This window comes from Heterodontus francisci, chromosome 28 (assembly GCF_036365525.1).
Source record: "Heterodontus francisci isolate sHetFra1 chromosome 28, sHetFra1.hap1, whole genome shotgun sequence".
Taxonomy (NCBI): domain Eukaryota; kingdom Metazoa; phylum Chordata; class Chondrichthyes; order Heterodontiformes; family Heterodontidae; genus Heterodontus; species Heterodontus francisci.
Window position 1 is genome coordinate 23,833,402 of NC_090398.1, and position 21,967 is coordinate 23,855,368.

Here is a 21,967-nt window from a genome sequence, read left to right on the forward strand (position 1 = left end):
ATCCTTTCCTTCTCGTTCTCGTTCTCAGCGTCTGTCTTTCATTCTGCTCCTCAATGTGTTCATTATTATTCCTCACAGAAAATTATTGAGCTCGTGGAGAAGGGAAACCGGGCGGACAGTTCCAAACTTCTCCTAAATCTGGTGATGGAGAAGGGCTCTCGGGTCCGAAGGGTGATGTGGGAATCCTTTGTGAAAATGCGTCACGGGTTACCAAAGTTGGACGAAATACTGAAAGAAATACAGGAACTCGGTACGGTAAAATCACACACTGAATTCAACTTCAGATTCAAACACTGCAGAATTTACTGTAATATTGCACAAATCTGATTTCATGAAAGCTGACTGATAGATTAATTTTAAACAGGTTCTGATCCACTTGCTTCCATGAACACAGCGCGAGGTTTATCCGAGGTACCCGGTCACCTGAAGGGTGAGTGATGAAATAAAGATTTCTAATTGTTTATTTCACTTCTGAGAATCAGAATATTTGACTTCAGCCATTTACTTAGAAATTGTCACAATCTGGGAATCAGACATTCAAAGGCTGGAGCAACAGGATTGAACATCGTTTAGATTTGTCTTCAATCCTCAACTATTCTGGAACATAAGAACATAAACAGGAGCAGGAGTAGACCATCCAGCCCGTCGAGCCTGCTCTGCCATTCAGAATGAACACGGCTGTTCTTGGGCTTCAACTCTACTTTCTGCCTGCGCTCCATATCCCTTGATTCCCGAGGAGACCAAAAATCTGTCTATCCAAGCCTGAAACCTATTCAACAATGGACCATCCACTGCCCTCTGGGGTAAAGAATTCAAAAGAATCACAACCCTTTGAGTGAAGAAATTTCACCTCATTTTCAATCCGCAATGATGGTCCCCTTGTTACTTAGACTGTGCCCCCATGTTTTAGATTCTCCAGTGCAAACAACCTCTCAGTGTCTACCCTGTGAAGCCCCTTCAGAATCTGGTAAGTTTCAATAAGATCACATCTCATTCTTCTAAACTCCAGACAACATAATCCCTATTTGCTCAGCCTCTTAACATAGCACAACCCTCTCATCCCAGGGACCAATCCAGTGAACCTTCGCTGTACTGCCTCCAATGCAAGTATGTCCTTCCTTTTAAACATAGAGACCACAGCTGCAGACAGTATTCCAGGTGTTGTTTCACCAAAGTCCGATTCAATTGTAGCTAGACTTCTTTATTCCTATACTCCAATCCCCTTGCAATAAAGGCCAAAATGCCATTTGCCTTCCTAATTGCTTGCTGTACCGACATGCTAACTTTCTGTGTTCGCCTTTTAACCAATAATCTCTTCTGAGTACAATAAGGTTACAATACATACAACATCTGACACATGCTGTAAGTATGCAAATGTTGCATGAGTTCACAAAATCCAGCTGCTTATTGCTATCATTTTTGAAATCCCATACACATGCAGGATCCTGATACACTGTGAAACCCCATACACATCTGGCAGGATCCTGATATTCTGTGAAACACCATACACACCTGGCAGGATCCTGATACGCTGTGAAACCCCATATACACCTGGCAGGATCCTGATACACTGTGAAACCCCATACACACCTGGCAGGATCCTGATACACTGTGATATCCCATACATGTCTGGCAGGATCCTGATACACTGTGAAACCCCATACACACCTGGCAGGATCCTGATACACTGTGAAACCCCATACACACCTGGCAGGATCCTGAAACACTGTGAAACCCCATATACACCTGGCAGGATCCTGATACACTGTGAAACCCCATACACACCTGGCAGGATCCCGATACACTGTGAAACCCCATACACACCTGGCAGGATCCTGATATTCTGTGAAACCCCATACACACCTGGCAGGATCCTGATATTCTGTGAAACCCCATACACACCTGGCAGGATCCCGATACACTGTGAAACCCCATATACACCTGGCAGGATCCTGATATTCTGTGAAACCCCATACACACCTGGCAGGATCCTGATATTCTGTGAAACCCCATACACACCTGGCAGGCTCCCGATACACTGTGAAACCCCATATACACCTGGCAGGATCCTGATATTCTGTGAAACCCCATACACACCTGGCAGGATCCTGATGCACTGTGAAACCCCATATACACCTGGCAGGATCCTGATACACTGTGAAACCCCATATACACCTGGCAGGATCCTGATATTCTGTGAAACCCCATACACACCTGGCAGGATCCTGATATTCTGTGAAACCCCATACACACCTGGCAGGATCCTGATACACTGTGAAAGCCCATACACACCTGGCAGGATCCTGATACACTGTAAAATCCCATTCACACCTGGCAGGATCCCGATACACTGTGAAACCCCATACACACCTGGCAGGATCCCGATACACTGTGAAACCCCATATACACCTGGCAGGTTTCCGATACACTGTGAAACCCCATACGCACCTGGCAGGATCCTGATACACTGTGAAACCCCATACACACCTGGCAGGATCCTGATGCACTGTGAAACCCCATACACACCTGGCAGGATCCTGATACACTGTGAAATCCCATATACACCTGGCAGGATCCTGATACACTGTGAAACCCCATACACACCTGGCAGGATCCTGATACACTGTGAAATCCCATATACACCTGGCAGGATCCTGATACACTGTGAATCCCCATACACACCTGGCAGGATCCTGATACACTGTGAAATCCCATATACACCTGGCAGGATCCTGATACACTGTGAAATCCCATACACACCTGGCAGGATCCTGATACACTGTGAAATCCCATATACACCTGGCAGGATCCTGATACACTGTGAAATCCCATACACACCTGGCAGGATCCTGATACACTGTGAAATCCCATACATACCTGGCAGGATCCTGATACACTGTGAAATCCCATATGCACCTGGCAGGATCCTGATACACTGTGAAATCCCATATACACCTGGCAGGATCCTGATACACTGTGAAACCCCATACACACCTGGCAGGATCCTGATACACTGTGAAACCCTATACACACCTGGCAGGATCCTGATACACTGTGAAACCCCATACACACCTGGCAGGATCCTGATACACTGTGAAATCGCATACACACCTGGCAGGATCCTGATACACTGTGAAACACCATATGCACCTGGCAGGACCCTGATACACTGTGAAACCCCATACACACCTGACAGGATCCTGATACACTGTGAAACCCCATACACACCTGACAGGATCCTGATACACTGTGAAACCCCAGACGCACCTGGCAGGATCCCCAGACAATGTGAAACACCATACATAAGTGGCACAATCCCAATACATGTGAAACCCCATCCATAGCTGGCAGGAGACTGAAACTGTGATACTCCCAAATTACCTGTCAGGATCCCAACACAAGTCTCCTGTGTGCTGCGCGTAAATCTGGTCTCAGCAGTAAAGTGCTGTGCCTTGAGCCAGGTTTTTCTGTTACCTGTGCCCCTAAATAATATCTGCCACCAGAAACGGTAGGGAATGGCAGGTTGCAAAATGTGAAACATTAAAGTGTTATCATTTCACGGCACAGAATGAGACGTCAGCAACAGTTTGATCTGATCTGTGAATATGTACAGATGATTAATCCGAGGAGGAATGTGTTGAAAAGACAATCTTCAGGTTGACTGGGAAATTATTAGCGAGCTTCCTAATGGCAGTGAAAATGAAAATCTAGTTCTATTCCAAGAATAGCCCTCTGGTTCAGGAGACCTTTTAGACCCAATGTCATGACTAACAGAAGCATATTTGTCATTTCTCAAACCTGAATTATAAAAACACTTTCAATGAATGGGTGAAATTGCTCAAATTTCTGAAACACAATACGACAGGAAAAATTTGTCCAAAGTAAACCTGTTCTTGTTGGGGAAGTGAATCCACCCATCATTTCTCTCGGTGTATCGACAGAAACACCTTAAATTTTCCCGTGACCACCACTGCACTGTTCCTATCGTGTCCTTCCCTCGTAACTGTCCCCCACTCTATAACCCTTTGTGTGAAAAAGTTACCCTGATATAACTTCTTTCTACTGACTTCCAACTTTCTCTGTTTTTAATTATTTTGGGAATTCTGAGCCTATTCTCTGCACTATTTCTGTGAATTCCATTAAAATATTTCAAGACCTATGACTCTTTCCCAAGAAAAATACATCTTTCCTTAAATCTAAACTCCGAGTACCTTAAATTATCTTTGATTCCAACCTGTACCCTTCAGAATGGTAGTAAACTTTACCTGTGATCAGGTGACTATAGCAGGGAAGGTTATACCCAAGATATAAACTGCCCGAATTGTGAAACAATAGCAATTTAACTCCTGCCTAATAACAGACTGTCACTCCCGGTGCACCTTGTACCCCAGGACACCTGCCTGAGTCCTGAACCAATAGCAATTTCAGTCCTGTCTCTTCACAGCCTGTCCCTTTCTCAGTCCACACACTACTCCCGAAAACTTGTCCGAAACCTGAAACAACAGCAATTTTATCTCCTGTCCTGTCTCTCTGTGCACAGGATTCCCCAGATAATCTACTCAAGTCCTGATACAGTAACAGTGGATATTCTGTTCGGAGTGGGAGAGGTTAAGGAAGGGAATTCCAGAGCTCAAGGGCTCAGAAGCTGAAGTCACGGCTGCCAGTGGTGAAGCAGAAAAATTTGAGGAGACACAAGAGGCCAGAACTGGAGGAGGGCAGAGATTTCTGAGGGTGTAGGGTTGGAGGAGTTACAGAGATAGGGAGCGGACTGGGCCATGGAGATGTTTGAATGCAAGAATGAGAATTTTTAAAGCAATTTTGCTGCACCGGGGACTAGTTTTGTTCAGCAAGGACAGACATGATGGGTGAATGGGACTTGGTACGAGTTTTGGAAAATAAATCAAAATCTCCATGTTCAGGAATTATTGGAATTTAATGAAGATATATAACTTTCTTGGTCATTGCTCAATTTCAAGCAAGGGTCCAGTAACTGAGTTTTAATTTCTAAACAAATCTCTATTGAAGCTGTGAATTAAATCTTACTGATTAGTAAAACGGTTTTGAAAAATTGTTTTTATATCAATACAACTAACATTGAAAACCACTTTCTGTCTATTCTAATTGAAGATGTTCAACAGAAACACAAGGAAACACTCCGGGTACAAACTGAAACACTGAGAGTGAACACTATCCTAATAAAGGAGAAGGTTAAGATTTTCCAGCTGGTTGATCGATACGCTGAGCTAACGGTCATTTCTACTGTTCGAGATCGGTCACTTGTAGAACATGAACTGCTGGCAAGAGGCCGAGACCATGAAGTGTGGAGAGAGAAACATCGCCGGAGAGAACTGAAAAAAATCCAAATTTGTCAATTATTCCCGAGCAGTTTTTCCCAGAGAAAATCCAAATCTGGGAGTTCAGCAGCAGTGAGTGGAGTCCCGGGGATTGGAAAAACAACAATGGTACAAAAGATTGTTTATGACTGGGCCACTGGGAAAATATACCCAAACTTTCAATTTGTTTTCAGTTTTAAATTCCGGGATTTGAACGCAATTAACTGTAGAATAAACCTGAGGAATCTGGTACTGGATCAGTATCCTTACTTTGGGAATGTCCTGGGAGAGCTCTGGAAAAATCCAGAGGGATTGCTTTTTATATTTGATGGTTTGGATGAATTCAAGGACACGATCGATTTTGCTGACAATCGGAGAAATACAGAACCTCAGTACATGTGCACAGATCCCGAATGCTGGTGTGAAGTGTCTGACATTGTGTACAGTTTAATACAGCACAAGCTGCTCCCCGGATGTTCAGTGTTAGTGACCAGTCGTCCCACTGCATTACATTTATTGGAAAAGGCTGAGATCAGTGTCTGGGCTGAAATCCTGGGATTTGGTGGTGATGAACGGAAGGAATATTTCAACAAGTTTTTTGAAGATCAGACGGTGGCAGCAGCTGTTTTCAAACACGTGGAGGAGAACGAGATCCTGTACACCATGTGCTACAACCCTTCCTACTGTTGCATCCTCTGTCTGTCACTGGGTCCCTTCTTTACACAAAGAGACAGGAAACAGCAGCAAGTTCCCAAGACCATCACCCAGTTATATTCCTACTATATTTACAACATTCTGAAAAACCATAGCCAAGAGATTGAAAACCCCCGTGATGTGTTACTGAAGATCGGTGAGATGGCCTTCACAGGAGTCTCCAGGAAGAAGATTGTGTTTAGAAATGGAGATTTGATCGAGTATAATCTGCAACCTTCCCAGTTCCTGTCTGGATTCCTGATGGAACTTTTGGAGAGAGATGATTCTGTCCAGAGTGTGGTTTACACATTCCCGCACCTCACCATCCAAGAGTTTGTAGCCGCACTCGCACAATTCCTGACTCCAAATCCCGGGGACATCCGGAAGCTCCTCAGTGAAGCTCACAGCGAGGAAGATGGGAGATTTGAGATATTTCTGCGTTTTGTTGCTGGTCTCTCCTCCCCACAGGCAGCGTGGCCCCTGGAAGGATTGCTGGGTCCATTTCCTCATCAGACAACCTGCCAAGTGATTGACTGGGTGAAGGAGAAGGTTGAAGGACAGATTGGAAACACAAAGAGTAAAACTGATAAAAGGAACCTCATGAACAGTTTGCATTACCTGTTTGAGTCTCAGAATAAAGCACTGGCTTGGGCCACAATGGAGCCTGTGGAAACACTTACCTTCGGAGATCCTCACTTCCAGAAAGCATTGCAACTGACTACAATTGACTGTCTGGTCCTATGTCGTGCCATGGGACTCTGCAATGTAATAAAGCACCTTGATCTGCAGGAGTGCACCATTCAGTGTGAAGGACTCCAGCGGCTGGAACCCATCCTGCACAAATGCCAGGAGCTGAGGTAACTGTTCATTTGTCTCTAAATATGGTGGGGGTGGGGGGGCAATTGTACAACAGTCACGGATTGTTGCTCAGTAACAAAGTGAAACGAATGGTTCAGTTAAACCAGATTGAACACAATATGACAAATATTATGAGGATCGGTTAGTAATTCCCAAAGGACTGGAGCATCTAAGATAGATCCTTATGAACAAGCAGAGATTTTACAGCCTTTATCAGATTAGTAAATACAGGTCACTGAAACAATCTGATAATTTAATTGCAATAAATTGTATAATTGCTGTTTTCCTCACTGCCTAAGAATTTTCTCATGAAGAGGCCCCTTCTCTCTGTTACTAACACGTCTTCTTCTTCTTTGGCCTCCTTGTCTCGAGAGACAATGGGTAAGCACCTGGAGGTGGTCAGTGGTTTGTGAAGCAGCGCCTGGAGTGGCTATAAAGGTCAATTCTAGAGTGACAGACTCTTCCACAGGCGCTGCGGGTAAAATTGGTTGTCGGCGCTGTTACACAGTTGGCTCTCCCCTTGCGCTTCTGCCAACAGCTAACTAGCACGTAGGCCAACGCTGACTGCAGCAGTCCATGTGTTGGAGCCTCCCGCCCTCTTCCCGAGGTACCATCGCAAGCGGCAGTCGCTGGATTGCCAAAGTGCGTAGGAGAGGGAAGCAGAAACACCAGAGCTGCAGAGTGAAAAACAGCTTCCAGTGGGTGAGCTGAGCTTTCCCCACAGGGCATCGGTGCGTTATCTTGTCACCCTTAACTCATCAATGACACAGCCCTCCACTCGGACCGCAGCTTCTGAACTTCTGAAAATTCCCCAAAACTTGCCGGACCAGTGACACCTGAAATAAATGTGAGCCAGTTTAATGGGAAATAAATCGAGAGACTCCCCTCCCCCATTATCGAGGAGTGCAGGTTCATTTAAAACTTGTAATGGGATAGAATAAACTCTCCTTGTTACATAAGATGCAGGGGGATGGATTTTACAGCAGCAGTTAGTGGCGTTTCACAATGTAACTCACCCAGAAATATTGTAAGAAGTATTAAAGGACATGGCTTTAGAAAGACAATAGCAGTATATGGCTTAGGGGTGAAAGATGAGAATACTGGTGAATGTTTGTTTCTTGGACTGTCGGGAAGTATATAATGATGTACCGCTGTGAAGGGGGTGCAAGCACAGAGACACCTGGGGCTGTACGTACACAAATCTTTGAAGGTGGCAGGCCATTTAAAACAAATTGTATTGAAATTCTTTTATTAAGCATCTCAAGTTTACATAAAGTTCATTCCTCAAAGTTGTGGAAACTTTCAAACTCTCAGTAACGCGGATTCTCCCATCAGCAGTGGCTCAGCATCTCCATCTGCTGGTGTCCCTGTCTCACTGCAGTTACTGTTCCCCCCTCCCGCGTCTACCCTGAGGCACAGTGTGGCTTTCGTGCAGAGAGATCGACCATTGACATGCTGTTCTCCCTTCGTCAGATACAGGAGAAATGCCGCGAACAACAGATGCCCCTCTACATTGCTTTCATTGATCTCACCAAAGCCTTTGTCCTCGTCAGCAGACGTGGTCTCTTCAGACTACTAGAAAAGATTGGATGTCCACCAAAGCTACTAAGTATCATCACCTCATTCCATGACAATATGAAAGGCACAATTCAACATAGCGGCACCTCGTCACACGCCTTTCCTATCCTGAGTGGATTGAAACAGTGCTGTGTTCTCGCACCCACACTTTTTGGGATTTTTTTCTCCCTGCTGTTCTCACATGCGTTCAAGTCTTCAGAAGAAGGAATTTTCCTCCACACAAGATCAGGGGGCAGGTTGTTCAACCTTGCCCGTCTAAGAGCGAAGTCCAAAGTACGGAAAGTCCTCATCACGGAACTCCTCTTCGCCGACGATGCTGCTTTAACATCTCACACTGAAGAGTGTCTGCAGAGTCTCATCGACAGGTTTGCGGCTGCCTGCAACGAATTTGGCCTAACCATCAGCCTCAAGAAAACGAACATCATGGGGCAGGACGTCAAAAATGCTCCATCCATCAATATTGGCGACCATGCTCTGGAAGTGGTTCAAGAGTTCACCTACCTAGGCTCAACTATCAGCAGTAACCTGTCTCTAGATGCAGAAATCAACAAGCGCATGGGAAAGGCTTCCACTGCTATGTTCAGACTGGCCAAGAGAGTGTGGGAAAATGGCGCACTGACATGGAACACAAAAGTCCGAGTGTATCAAGCCTGTGTCCTCAGTACCTTGCTCTATGACAGTGAGGCCTGGACAACGTCTGTCAGCCAAGAGCGACATCTCAATTCATTCCATCTTCGCTGCCTCCGGAGAATACTTGGCATCAGGTGGCAGGACCGTATCTCCAACACAGAAGTCCTCGAGGCGGCCAACATCCCCAGTATATACACCCTGCTGAGCCAGCGGCGCTTGAGATGGCTTGGCCATGTGAGCTGCATGGAAGATGGCAGGATCCCCAAGGACACATTGTACAGCGAGCTCGCCACTGGTATCAGACCCACCGGCCGTCTGTGTCTCCGCTTTAAAGGCGTCTGCAAACGCGACATGAAGTCCTGTGACATCGATCACAAGTCGTGGGAGTCAGTTGCCAGCGTTCGCCACAGCTGGCGGGCAGCCATAACGGTGGGGCTAAAGTGTGGCGAGTCAAAGAAACTTAGCAGTTGGCAGGAAAAAAGACAGAAGCGCAAGGGGAGAGCCAACTGTGTAACAGCCCCGACAAACAAATTTTTCTGCAGCACCTGTGGAAGAGCCTGTCACTCTCGAATTGGCCTTTGTAGCCACTCCTGGCGCTGCTCCACACACCACTGACCACCTCCAGGTGCTTACCCATTGTCTCTCGAGATAAGGAGGCCAAAGAAGACTGTCCCCCGCTCACCATCTCCATCTGCTGGTGTCTCTGTCTCACTGCAGTTACTGTTCCCCCCTCTCACCACCTTCATCTGCTGGGGATGCCCCATCTCTCTCTCTCTCCCCCCGATCTCTCTCTCTCTCCCTATCTCACTCTCTCTCCCTATCTCACTCTCTCCCCCCCCATCTCTCTCTGTCTCCCTCTCTCTCCACGGCACCTCTGGCTGACGATTGTTGCAAATGCTTTTGATTGCCCTATTTTGACAAGATGAGGGCTCTTCACACTCTGTTGTGGTGAAGGGTAGCTTGATACGTAAAGTCAGGGAGTGTCTTTGTTTTAGCTCATTTTGTGTATAGTTCATGTCCATGTCCGTGAGGGGGTTAATTGGTTTCAGTTCTAGTCGATATTGATGTGTATTTTAGTGCAGGAGATGGTATGTCTTGTGACTTTGTCTTCAATTTTATTGAAAGCAAAGTTACCAGTCCTTTTTAAATTGTTCCAATTTTTAAACTCATAAGTTTAATTTTGTAATTTCATTGCTGCACTTCTCGTAAGCATGACACCTAACAGAGACATCATGGGCCAAATGACCACCTTCTGAGCTGCATTATTTACGATATGCAGATTGATATACAGGAAATCACCATTTTATCATTTAGTTCCGAGAAGATTGCTCCATTTCCAGAAAATCCAGGATTTAATGAGAAGCAGAAATGAGACAAGTTTCCCCAAACATGACGGGGTTGGTCATTGAGCTCTGGGAGCTTAATTCTGATCCTCTCGGACTGAGACTCGGCTGAGGGACATTTAAAAGTTTCACACAGACACCACTTTATTCAATAAATACATTTACCGATAGTCCTGGAACATATGGGGAATTGGACAGAGTGAGATTCATTGTCAGTGACATGAAAATCTGCTCATTCATTTTCTGAAGTTGCCTCAGTGTTTCGTGTAATGTCCGAGAATTATAACTTCCATCAGATCTGTGATTTTATTCAGTGGTCTCTCACTCCCTGTCTGTTTATGTTTAGACTGAGTCACAATAAACTGGGGGATTCAGGAGTGAAAATACTGTCTGCAGCTCTGAGCAATCCCAACTGTAAAATACAGGAACTGAAGTAAGCAATAGAAATTGTGTTTCTCATAAATGGATGTCTGACACTGCACATTATTCTTAGCACCAAAAAGTAGTTATTCATCATGCACAGTGTTTATTACATCAGTAATTGTATGATTAATGAACTCTGGGAATTTATCCTAATTTCTGTTATTTTCCTGTCCGATTCCCCAGTCTGTGGGATACCAGTCTTACAGATTCTTGTGCTGAGGATCTCGCCAATGCACTCGGAACAAACAGGTCACTAACAGTTCTGTCTCTGGGGTTTAACTCCTTCACAGACCAATCTGTCCCTGCTCTCCGCCAGCTCATACTGACCTGCAGGAGTCTGAAGGAGATCAGGTGAGCGTTTGTGTTAATGTAGAATGTAGTGCAAACAAAATGCATATAAATAGGATTCAGTCACTTCTCTGGGTAATATTTGTTTATAATTATAATTGAAGTACTAATGATAGAATCCTTTTATGTGCAGTGTTGTGGCAATCTGCTTATTTCCTGTTTGTTTCAGGCTGTTGAAGAGTCAGTTCAGTTCGATCGGAGAGAATCAGCTGAAGTCACTGCAGGAATCCAAAAGTGGACTGAAAGTGATTGTGTAAACATTTCAACTCATAAATGTTCCTGTCCCATTTTGGACCAATCTTCTGCCCCTCTCCTTTAACTGTCCTCACTCGAGGTCTCACTCTGGGCTGTAATGGAAGAATGACAATTGCGCTCAGTGTTCCTGGGTTTAGGGGGTAAGCTTATGTAGGGTAATGCTCAGGGACCCTGCTGGGAAGTGAACCTGAATACTTCGGGATAATGGACGGTTAACATGCTGCCAGGACCAAGGCCAGACACCAGCATATTGGATATAATGATAGGAGAAGTGGGCAGTGGCGGATAGAGCTCTCGGGGTGTCCGGATCACTTAGTTTAACACTGGAAGCTGGGATCTGATCAGTTCACAATCCAGAGTAGTCAGTTTGCATAATTACTTACTGCTATCATAATGCTAATATTGTTATATGTTAGCTTCAATCAACTTCATCTTTAATAAACTTTATCTATGTGGAACCTCTCTGAATGGACTCTCTTTTACACAGTAGTCACTCGCTTACAAAGTGGAGGATTTAGCCTCCCGTTCACCGATTCAGTTATCTTTACAATGCAGGGGCATTACAGAGCAGAAATAAAATCCAGGGCATCGGTGGGCCGATACAAGGGGAGTATTGGTATGGATTAAATACAGTTGCCAACCGTTACACGATTACCATGCAGTGCCATCAGACTGAGAGGGTGTAAAATAGCTGGCAGAACTGGAGGATTGAACATGTAGACTGGTAGAGAAAATTGCAAATCATCTTCAGAATAAAACAGGGATTCATGTAGTTTATAAAAATTGTTAATATGTTGAAGGAACTGGAGGATCGCATGCGATAAGCAATGAAAGAGAAGGGGATGAGTAAGTGTGGCTGGAAGGGAGCAGTCCATCAGTGACATAGCAAATATATTACAAATGATCTTCATGCCCTCAGACACAAATCAACATGGGTTTTTGACGTTAAATGGGCTAATTTGATTTTTTAGTTTAGAGATACAGCACTGAAACAGGCCCTTCGACCCACCGAGTCTGTGCCGACCATCAGCCACCCATTTATACTAATCCTACACTAATTCCATATTCCTACCACATCCCCACCTGTCCCTTTATTTTCCCTACCACCTACCTATACTAGGGGCAATTGCTAATGGCCAATTTACCTATCAATCTGCAAGTCTTTGGCATGTGGGAGGAAACCCACGCAGACACAGGGAGAACTTGCAAACTCCACACAGGCAGTACCCGGAATTGAACCCGGGTCCCTGGAGCTGTGAGGCTGCAGTGCTAACCACTGCGCCGCTTTTTAAGCTGCCACTTACAGCTTTTTAAGTGAAATTCAAGTGGGCGAGGAAGGTAATGTTCCTCTGATAGTACATGCTGTAGTTAAAATATAACTACTCAACATTCCATTACAGCTGCTTCCATGACAACCGAACCAAGGTTGGATTAGGATTAATTAGCTGTAAGATTTGAAACGATTTTGAAATACAGATTTTATTTATCTGATCAAATTTAGGGGTAAAAGAGCAAAACTTATAAAAATATATTCAATAATCCACAGAAGGGAACTGAATATATACTGCAATCATTATATATATTATATATATATATATATACACACACACATATACAAACAGAGCTCTTTAAATCTCCCAGCTCCTTCAGTAAGCTAGCTGTAGAACCTGTGCTTTAATTGTTTTCACAATACTGGATAGATTAAAAACTAGACTTCTGAAACATTCCTCCAAAGGTACCAGAACAGATTTGTTGTCTGGTAACATTTTGATGTGGAAAGTTGCCAATCCTGAACACCATTTAATGTCTTTTTCTGAAGTTTATACTGGTGTTTAAATACAGCTGTCTCCACAGGCTGGGACTGATGTAAATAGGAACATATCGAGCACGATCGAATTATCTATATCAAAGTTTATGTCCTGTTCTCTACAATCGATTTGTCTCCTAATTTGTTGTCAATATCTCCACTTCTGTCTCTCTCTCTCTCGTCCTATCCCGAAGCCTTTGTTCCTATTTGTACATAAACCTGTCAGCCACCAACGTTCTGATGCGTTTCTGTGAAATCTGGTTGTCTGTTATTGCGAGTTACTAATTTGCCTTCCTTAACTCACTGCTAAAAAAAGACTTTCAGCTGCTGTCTGTACCCACATCAAAAATGTTTTCCTGGAATGTATTGGCTATTTCACCTGGCTTGTAAACACTTAAAACTTGGATACAGATGAAGGTAGAGTAAATAGTCATAAAGCTGTAGCTACATTGGCTCTGGTCAAGTCGTATTTTGAGTAGAGCTCTGTTACCTGCAGCTGGACTGGCTGCCGAGGCCTGATTCTCGGTACAAAGGCGAGTAAAAGGCCTGTTGGCCATCTCTGGGAGAGGATCTACGAGCGAGGGCTTGACGGGACTAGGCACTCCACAAACTAAAAAAAAAAACTCTCACCTAAAATATCAAACAATGATGTGAAATAATTAACAGGATAGGGACATGTGTTTTAGCTGAAGATGGAAACACCACACGAGCACGTGTACACGGGTTATGCAGAGCAAATTTAGTGGAGGTGGGAGGTATTAACTCTTAAAGAGCAGGTGGTCATGAGCTTGCTTTGGTTGGAATGAACACGGACCGTTCATTCATTCAAACTGCTGTAAGTGGGAATAAAGTAGGGCAATGAATCCAGACTTGTTCATCCCAAAACAAAAGGAATTTTTGAGCATTCCTGTTATCTAATTGTTAGAGAAGATTTACAAATAATTATAAAATCCATTTAACGCAAAGGAATCACATATTAATTTCTTTTTATGTTACGTTGTGTAGTTAAATCTTCTAATTAAAAACTACAAAACATAGGAGAAATAGGAGCAGGGGTAGGCCATTTAGATTTGAGCCTCCTCCGCCATTCAATGAGATCATGGCTGATCTACCTCAACACCATTTTCCAACATTGTCGCCATATTCCCTTGATATCTTTAATATCTAGAAATCTATCGATCTTTATCTTGAACATACTCAATGACTGAGCATCCACCACCCTCTGGGGTAGACAATTCCAAAGATTCATCCTCCCTCTGAGTGAAGAAATTCCTTCTCATCTCAGTCCTAAAGGGTCTGCCTCTTATTTGGAGACTGGGTCTCCTGGTTCCAGACCCTCAGTCAGGGGGAACATCTTCCTGCATCCATCCTGTCGAGCCCTGTAAGAATTTTGTATGGTTCAATGAGATCACCTCTCATTCTTGTAAACATTAGAGTATACAATCCCGGCCTCTTTAGGGGAGGAGACTGAAACAGTACACAATATTCCAGGTGTGGTCTCACCAAGGTTCTCTACAATTGCACCAAGCCATCCTTACTCCAGTACTCAAATTCTGTTGCAATACAGGCCAACATACCATTCACCTTCCTAATTGCTTGCTGCACCTGCACGTTGGCTTTCAGTGACAAAAGCAACTAAAAATACACGTGCAAACATTGACGACAGCATTCTCTTAAGTCAGCTGTCACGTTTGTATTTAGATTCACTTTATTACCCCAATTGAAGAATTAGTTCCCTTCTCAGTCCTGTCTAGCCAATGTTTTCTGTACAACTTTGGGAAAATAAAATTGAACAGGCCTAGAAACATAGTGATAGGAGATTGCATTGACAGTGGGAGAAGGGACATGGAGTAGCAGCTGCTGTACGAGCCTTTTAGCTAAACTTAAACCCGAGCGAACGGACTGTTAAGTGAAAGCAGGAAGAGGAAGCTTTGAAATCACCTGAATGCAATGTATTCATCATCTTCAGCAAAGCATCCTCTGTGATCTCAGTATATGGGCCGTGAGTATATGTAATATCTAATCTTTACCATAACTTTAATCATTGGACTGCGTGTAGAGTTCATGCTTGGGCTGCAGCCTCTCATATGAATCATAAAATCATAGAATGGTTATCGCACAGAAGGAGGCCATTTGGCCCTTTGGATCCATGCCAGATCCCTGAAAGAGAAATTCAGTTCATCCCACTCCCCCACCATCTTCCTGTAGCCCTGCAGTTTTCTTTCCTCTTCAGATAATTATCCAATTTCTTTTTGAAAGCCACAATTGAATCAGCATCCACCACACTCCCAGACAGTGCCTTCCAGACCCCAACCACACGCTGCATAAAAAAGTATTTCATCTTGTCACCTTTGGTTCTTTCACCATTCACTTTAAATTCGTGTCCTCTGGCTCATGACTCTTCTGCCAATGGGACCAGTTTCTCTCTAACTACTCTGTCCAGACACTTCATGATTTTGAACATTTCTCTCAAATCTCTTCACACCCTTCTCTTTGGACTGCAGTATCCCATCAACCTTCAATGAAGTGCACACATATCTCCCCAGCCCCTCTTGCTCCTGCACGCCCTTTAGAATTGTATCCTTTATTTTCTATTGTGTCTCCTCGTTTTTTTTGCTACAAAAGGTGCGTCACTTCACACTACTGTGCATAAAATTTCATCTGCCACGTGCCCGCCCTTTCCACCAGCCTGTGTCCTCTTGAAGTCGATCACTATCCATCTCACAGTTCACAATACTTCCAAGTTTTCCGTCCTTTGAAAATTTGGAAATTGTGCCCTACATACTCAAGTCTAGGTCATTAATATAGGACAAGAAATGCAGTGGTCCTAGTACTGACCCCTGGAAAACTTCTCCACATACCTTCCTCCAGTCCGAGAAAACAACTGTTCACCACTACACTCAGTTTCATTTCACTTAGCTAACTTTGTATTCATGCTGCCATCTTTTCTTCCATGGGCTTTACTTTTGCTGACAAGCTGGTTATTACCACTTTATCAAACGCCTTTAGGAAGTCCATGTACACCACATTAATGCCATTCCCTTCATCAACTCTCACTGTTACTTCATCAAAAACTCAATCAAGGTAGTTAAACACCGTTTTCCCAGAACAAATCTGTGCTGGTTTTCCTTAATTAATCCACATTTGTCCAAATGATTGTTAGTTTTGTCCCAGATTATTGCTTCCAAATGCATTTCTGCCACTGAGGTTAAACTGACTCGCCTGTCGTAGCTGGGCTTAACTTTACATCCTTTTTGAACACGGGTGTAACATTTGCAATTCCCCAGTCCTCTGGCACCACTCCTGGATCTAACAAATAACAGAAGATTCTGGCCAGTACCTCAGCAATTTCCACCATTACTTCCTTTAGCATCCTTGGATGCATAGGAATGACCTATTTCCCTTAGCAGGGAGGTCAGTAACTGGGAGAGATAGATTTAAAATAATTGGCAGAAGGACTGGAGAGGAGCTGAGGAGATTTTTTTTCACCCAGAGTGTGTTCAGGGTCTAGAACCCACTACCCAAAAATGTGATAGAAGGAGAACCCCTCATCAGAGTTAATAAAAAGGACTTGCATATGCAGTTAAAGTGCTATAAACTACTCAGGACAAAGTGCTGGGAAGTGAGACTAGGCCTGTATTGTTATATAATTCACAATCCTAACACAATGATTTATTGACAAACAAAAAGGTAGTGAATATATTATTTTAATTATTTCTCACTGTACAATTGTGCAGCTTCCAGTGTCTCATTACACAAAGACCATAAAATCCATAGAGGGCAGCACCCAGATTAACCAAGATTTCACATGAGATGCATGAACAAAGTAAAGACTTTCATATACTGGGACGATTTCCATTGTAGCACAGATGGTGAGAATGATAGTTAATTGAGCTTTTCAAAATGTCATTTTCACTGGCTGGGGAACTGGGGTAAAAGTCATCAGTGTAATTGCGGTAGGGTATTGCTGCAGGAGCTCCTCAGGACAATGACCTAAGCCTAACCATCTTTCAGCTGCTTCATCAATGACCTCCCCTCCAACTTAAGGCCAGAAGTGGGGATGTTCACTGATGATTGCACATTGGTCAGTTCCATTCACAATCGTCAGATACTGAAGTAGTCTTGGTCCACATGCAGCAAGGCCTAGACACCAGTCAGTCTTGGGCTGATAAGTGACAAGTAATATTCACGCCACACAAGTGCCAGGCAATGGCCATCTCCAAGAAGACAGAATCTAACCATCTCCCCTTGAAATTCAGCGGCAGTGTCATTGTTGAATCTCCCACCATCAACATCTTGGGAGTTAGCATTGAGCAGAAACCTAACTAGAACAGACAAATAAATACTGTGGCTACAAAATCAGGTCAGAAGCCAGAGATTCTGCGGCGGGTAAGAACATAACATAGAACATAGAACAGTACAGCACAGTACAGGCCCTTCGGCCCACGATGTTGTGCCGAACCTTTAACCAACTCTAAGATCAAACCTTCCCTTCATTCTACTATCATCCATGTACCAATCCAAGAGTCGCTTAAATGCCCCTAATGTATCTGCTTCTACTACCACCGCTGGCAGCGCATTCCACTCACCCACCACTCTCTGTGTAAAGAACCTACCTCTGACATCTCCCCTAAACCTTCCTCCAATCACCTTAAAATTATGCCCTCTGGTGATTGCCCTTTCCACCCTGGGAAAAAGTCTCTGACTATCCACTCTATCTATGCCGCTCATCATCTTGTACCCCTCTGTCAAGTCACCCCTCAACCTTCTTCGCTCCAATGAGAAAAGCCCTAGCTCCCTCAATCTTTCTTCGTAGGACATGCCCTCCAGTCCAGGCAGCATCCTGGTAAATCTCCTCTGCACCCTCTCGAAAGCTTCCACATCCTTCCTATAATGAGGTGACCAGAACTGAACACAATATTCCAAGTGTGGTCGAACCAGGGCCTTATAGAGCTGCAGCATAACCTCGCAGCTCTTAAACTCAATCCCCCTGTTAATGAAAGCCAGCACACCATATGCCTTCTTAACAACCCTATCAACTTGGGTGGCAACTTTGAGGGATCTATGGACATGGACCCCAAGATCCCTCTGTTCCTCCACACTGCCAAGAATCCTGTCTTTAAGCCTGTATTCCGCATTCAAATTCGACCTTCCAAAATGAATCACTTCACACTTTTCCAGGTTGAACGCCATCTGCCACTTCTCAGCCCAGCTTTGCATCCTGTCAATGTCCCCTTGCAACCGACAACAGCCTTCCACACTATCCACAACTCCAGCAACCTTTGTGTCATTGGCGAACTTGCTAACCCAGCCTTCCACTTCCTCATCCAAGTCATTTACAAAAATCACAAAGAGCAGAGGTCCCAGAACAGATCTTTCTGGAACACCTCTGGTCACCGAGCTCCATGCTGAATATTTTCCATCTACTACCACACTCTGACTTCTATAAGCCAGCCAATTTTGTATCCAGACAGCCAACTTTCCCTGAATCCCATGCCTCCTTACTTTCTGAATGACCCTACAACGGGGAACCTTATCAAATGCCTTGCTAAAATCCACATACACTACATCTACTGCTGTTCATCAATGTGCTTTGTTACATCTTCAAAGAATTCAATAAGGCTTGTGAGGCATGACCTGCCACTTACAAAGCCAAGCTGACTGTCTCTAATCAAACTATGCTTTTCCAAATAATCATAAATCCTGTCTCTCAGAATCCTCTCCAATAATTTTCCCACTACCGACGTAAGACTGACTGGTCTATAATTCCCAGGGTTATCCCTATTCCCTTTCTTGAACAAGGGAACAACATTTGCCACCGTCCAATCGTCCGGCACTACTCAGTGGACAGTAAAGACGCAAAGATCATCGCCAAAGGCACAGCAATCTCTTCCCTCACTTCCCGTAATATCTTTGGGTATATCCCGTCTGACCCCGGGGATTTATCTGTCCTCATATCATTTAAAATTTCCAGCACATCCTCCCTCTTAACCTCAACCTGTTCAAGCATATCAGCCTGTTCCACGCTGTCCTCACAAACGACCAGGTCCCTCTCACTAATGAATACTGAAGCAAAGTATTCATTTAGGATCTCCCCTACCTCCTCCGACTCCAGGCACAAGTTCCCTCCACTATCCCTGATCGGCCCTACCCTCACTCTGGCCATCCTCTTGTTCCTCACATAAGTGTAGAATGCCCTAGGATTTTTCTTAATCCTACCCGCCAAGACTTTTTCATGTCCCCTTCGAGCTCTCCTAAGTCCATTCTTCAGTTCCTTCCTGGCTACCTTGTAACCCTCTAGAGCCCTGTCTGATCCTTGCTTCCTCAACCTTAAGTATGCTTCCTTCTTCCTCTTGACTCGCTGTTCCACATCTCTTTTCATCCAAGGTTCCTTCACCCTACCATCCCTTCCCTGCCTCATCGGGACAAACCTATCCAGCAGTTGCAGCAAGTGCTCCCTAAACAACCTCCACATTTCTGTCGTGCATTTCCCTGAGAACATCTGTTCCCAATTTATGTTCCCGAGTTCCTGCCTAATAGCATTGTAATTCCCCCTTCCCCAGTTAAATATTTTCCCATCCCGTCTGCTCCTATCCCTCTCGATGACTATCGTGAAGGTCAGGGAATTGTGATCACTATCACCGAAATGCTCTCCCACCGATAGATCTGCCACCTGGCCTGGTTCATTGCCAAGCACCAAGTCCAACATATTCTCCCCTCTAGTCGGCCTATCTACATATTCAGTCAGGAAATCTTCCTGGACACACCTGACAAAATCTGCTCCATCCAAACTATTTGCACTAAGGAGATTCCAATCAATATTAGGGAAGTTGAAGTCACCCATGACAACAACCCTGTTACTTCTGCACCTTTCTAAAATCTGCCTCCCAATCTCTTTCTCCATGTCTCTGTTGCTATTGGGTCGATAGAAAACTCCCAACAAAGTGACTGCTCCTTTCCTGTTTCTGACTTGCACCCATACTGACTCAGTGGACAAACCCTCCTCGACGACCTCCCTTTCTGCAGCTGTGATACTATCCCTGATTAGCAATTCCACTCCCCCACCTCTTTAACCTCCCTCCCTATTCCTTTTGTAACACCTAAACCCCGGAACATCCAACATCCATTCCTGCCCCTGTGATATCCAAGTCTCCGTAATGGCCACAACATCGTAGCTCCAAATACTGATCCATGCTCTAAGTTCATCACCCTTATTCCTGACACTTCTTGCGTTAAAATAGACACACTTCAACCCATCATGCTGGCTGCAACATTGCCCTGTCAACTGTCTACCCTTCCTCACAGACTCTCTGCACTCTGTATCTGCCTGTTCAACAGCTACCCCATCCACTGATCTGTAGCTCCGGTTCCCATCCCCCTGCCAAACTAGTTTAAACCCTCCCGAAGAGCTCTAGCAAACCTGCCCCCCAGGATATTGGTGCCCCTCCAGGGAACTCACCTCCTGACTCCCCAAAGACTGTCGGCCATAAACAAGGCAAAAGTCAGGAGAATGATGGAATATGCTTCACTTGCCTGGAATGAATGTTGCTCCAACAACACTCAAGATGCTCAGCACCCCATCCAGCACTTTAAATATTCACCCTCTCCACCACTAGTACACAGTGGCAGCAGAGTGTACCATATACAAAATGCACTGCAACAAAGCTCCTTTGGCAACATTGTCCAACCCCATGACTTCTCCCACCTGGAAGGACAAGGGCAGCAACCACATGGGAACACTAGCACCTGCAAGTCCCCTCCAAGTCACACACTCATAAATATATCTCCGTTGCTTCACTATCACTAGGTCAAAGTTATGGAATTCACACCCTAAGAGCACTGCAGGAGTATCTGGACCACATCGAATACAACAGTTCAAGCATGTGACTCGCCACCAATTCTCAAGGGCAATTAAGGATGGTCAATAAATGCTGGCGTTGCCGGCGATGCCTTGATCCCCAGAACGAACAATAAATGCAGTAAAATAGCCACTAATCAAATGTGGGACGGGATAGCAGAAATGTCTTTATGCACGTTCGTTGAAGAATGGAACACTTTGCCAGACGGCAAGGTTGAAACGGGGACCACTGCAAACATTGAAAGTGAAATTGTATAAATAATTCAAGCACAGCAAGGCACAGAATTATAGCGAGGGAATTAAGCAATTATTTTTTTTTGAGGGGGGGGGGGGGGGGATTCTAGCAAAGACCCATATGGGGATCTGATCGGCCTCCTTCTGCCCTGTGCTTTAAAATATAGAATTTATAGAATTGGCATTTCAATCCATCCATTTGTTCTTTACAATAAATGGTTAAATGATGGACTTGCATCAGTTAAGTGCAATCTGCAAAGCTGTTCTTGTTTCGCAACTTTCACACAATAGGCATTTCATTAAAGCACACTGTTTTAAAAAAAAACTTTCAAATGTGTGATGGTAATCGAAGCAAATCCATATTCCCTACAGACTACTATGGACTCTGTACTGAACACGATCATTTTTAACATTAAACCAACGCAAAATAAGTTGCCAAATTTCAGTTTTACTGTGGTTTGTGTAACAGATACAGATAAAGAAGTTATATTAGTTTCTTTGCTGATCTTAATCGATGACTCACCTGTTCGCTTGTTATGAACTTCGGATCAACAAGTGTTGCAAGTCACCAACCACTCCTTTCTTTGATTATGTGCAGTCCTTGAAC

At 44.3% G+C, this 21,967-nt stretch overlaps 2 protein-coding genes across 11 annotated transcripts in view; one reads left to right on the forward strand and one right to left on the reverse strand.

The window, feature by feature from the left end:
* Window positions 1–11,919, forward strand: part of LOC137385139 (NACHT, LRR and PYD domains-containing protein 3-like) — a 33,847-nt gene extending 21,928 nt beyond the window's left edge. For 7 of the 10 annotated variants that reach the window (XM_068059992.1, XM_068059991.1, XM_068059995.1 and 4 more), the window contains 6 exons: window positions 79–250; window positions 365–430; window positions 5,128–6,883; window positions 10,782–10,868; window positions 11,042–11,209; window positions 11,376–11,919. In XM_068059992.1, the coding sequence (XP_067916093.1) occupies window positions 79–250; window positions 365–430; window positions 5,128–6,883; window positions 10,782–10,868; window positions 11,042–11,209; window positions 11,376–11,463 (2,337 nt within the window). In that variant the 3' untranslated portion in view covers window positions 11,464–11,919. Of the gene's footprint in view, window positions 1–78; window positions 251–364; window positions 431–5,127; window positions 6,884–8,357; window positions 8,559–10,781; window positions 10,869–11,041; window positions 11,210–11,375 lie in introns of those variants that run through there. The other 3 variants (XM_068059999.1, XM_068060001.1, XM_068060000.1) reach the window with 3 other exon arrangements.
* The window catches only part of LOC137385137 (NACHT, LRR and PYD domains-containing protein 3-like), a 130,287-nt gene extending 108,321 nt beyond the window's left edge, over window positions 1–21,966 (reverse strand). The window contains exon 1 of the mRNA XM_068059989.1: window positions 21,884–21,966. The gene's annotated coding sequence lies outside the window, so the exon portion shown is untranslated. The remainder of the gene's footprint in view (window positions 1–21,883) is intronic.
* Window position 21,967: the final 1 nt, after the last annotated feature.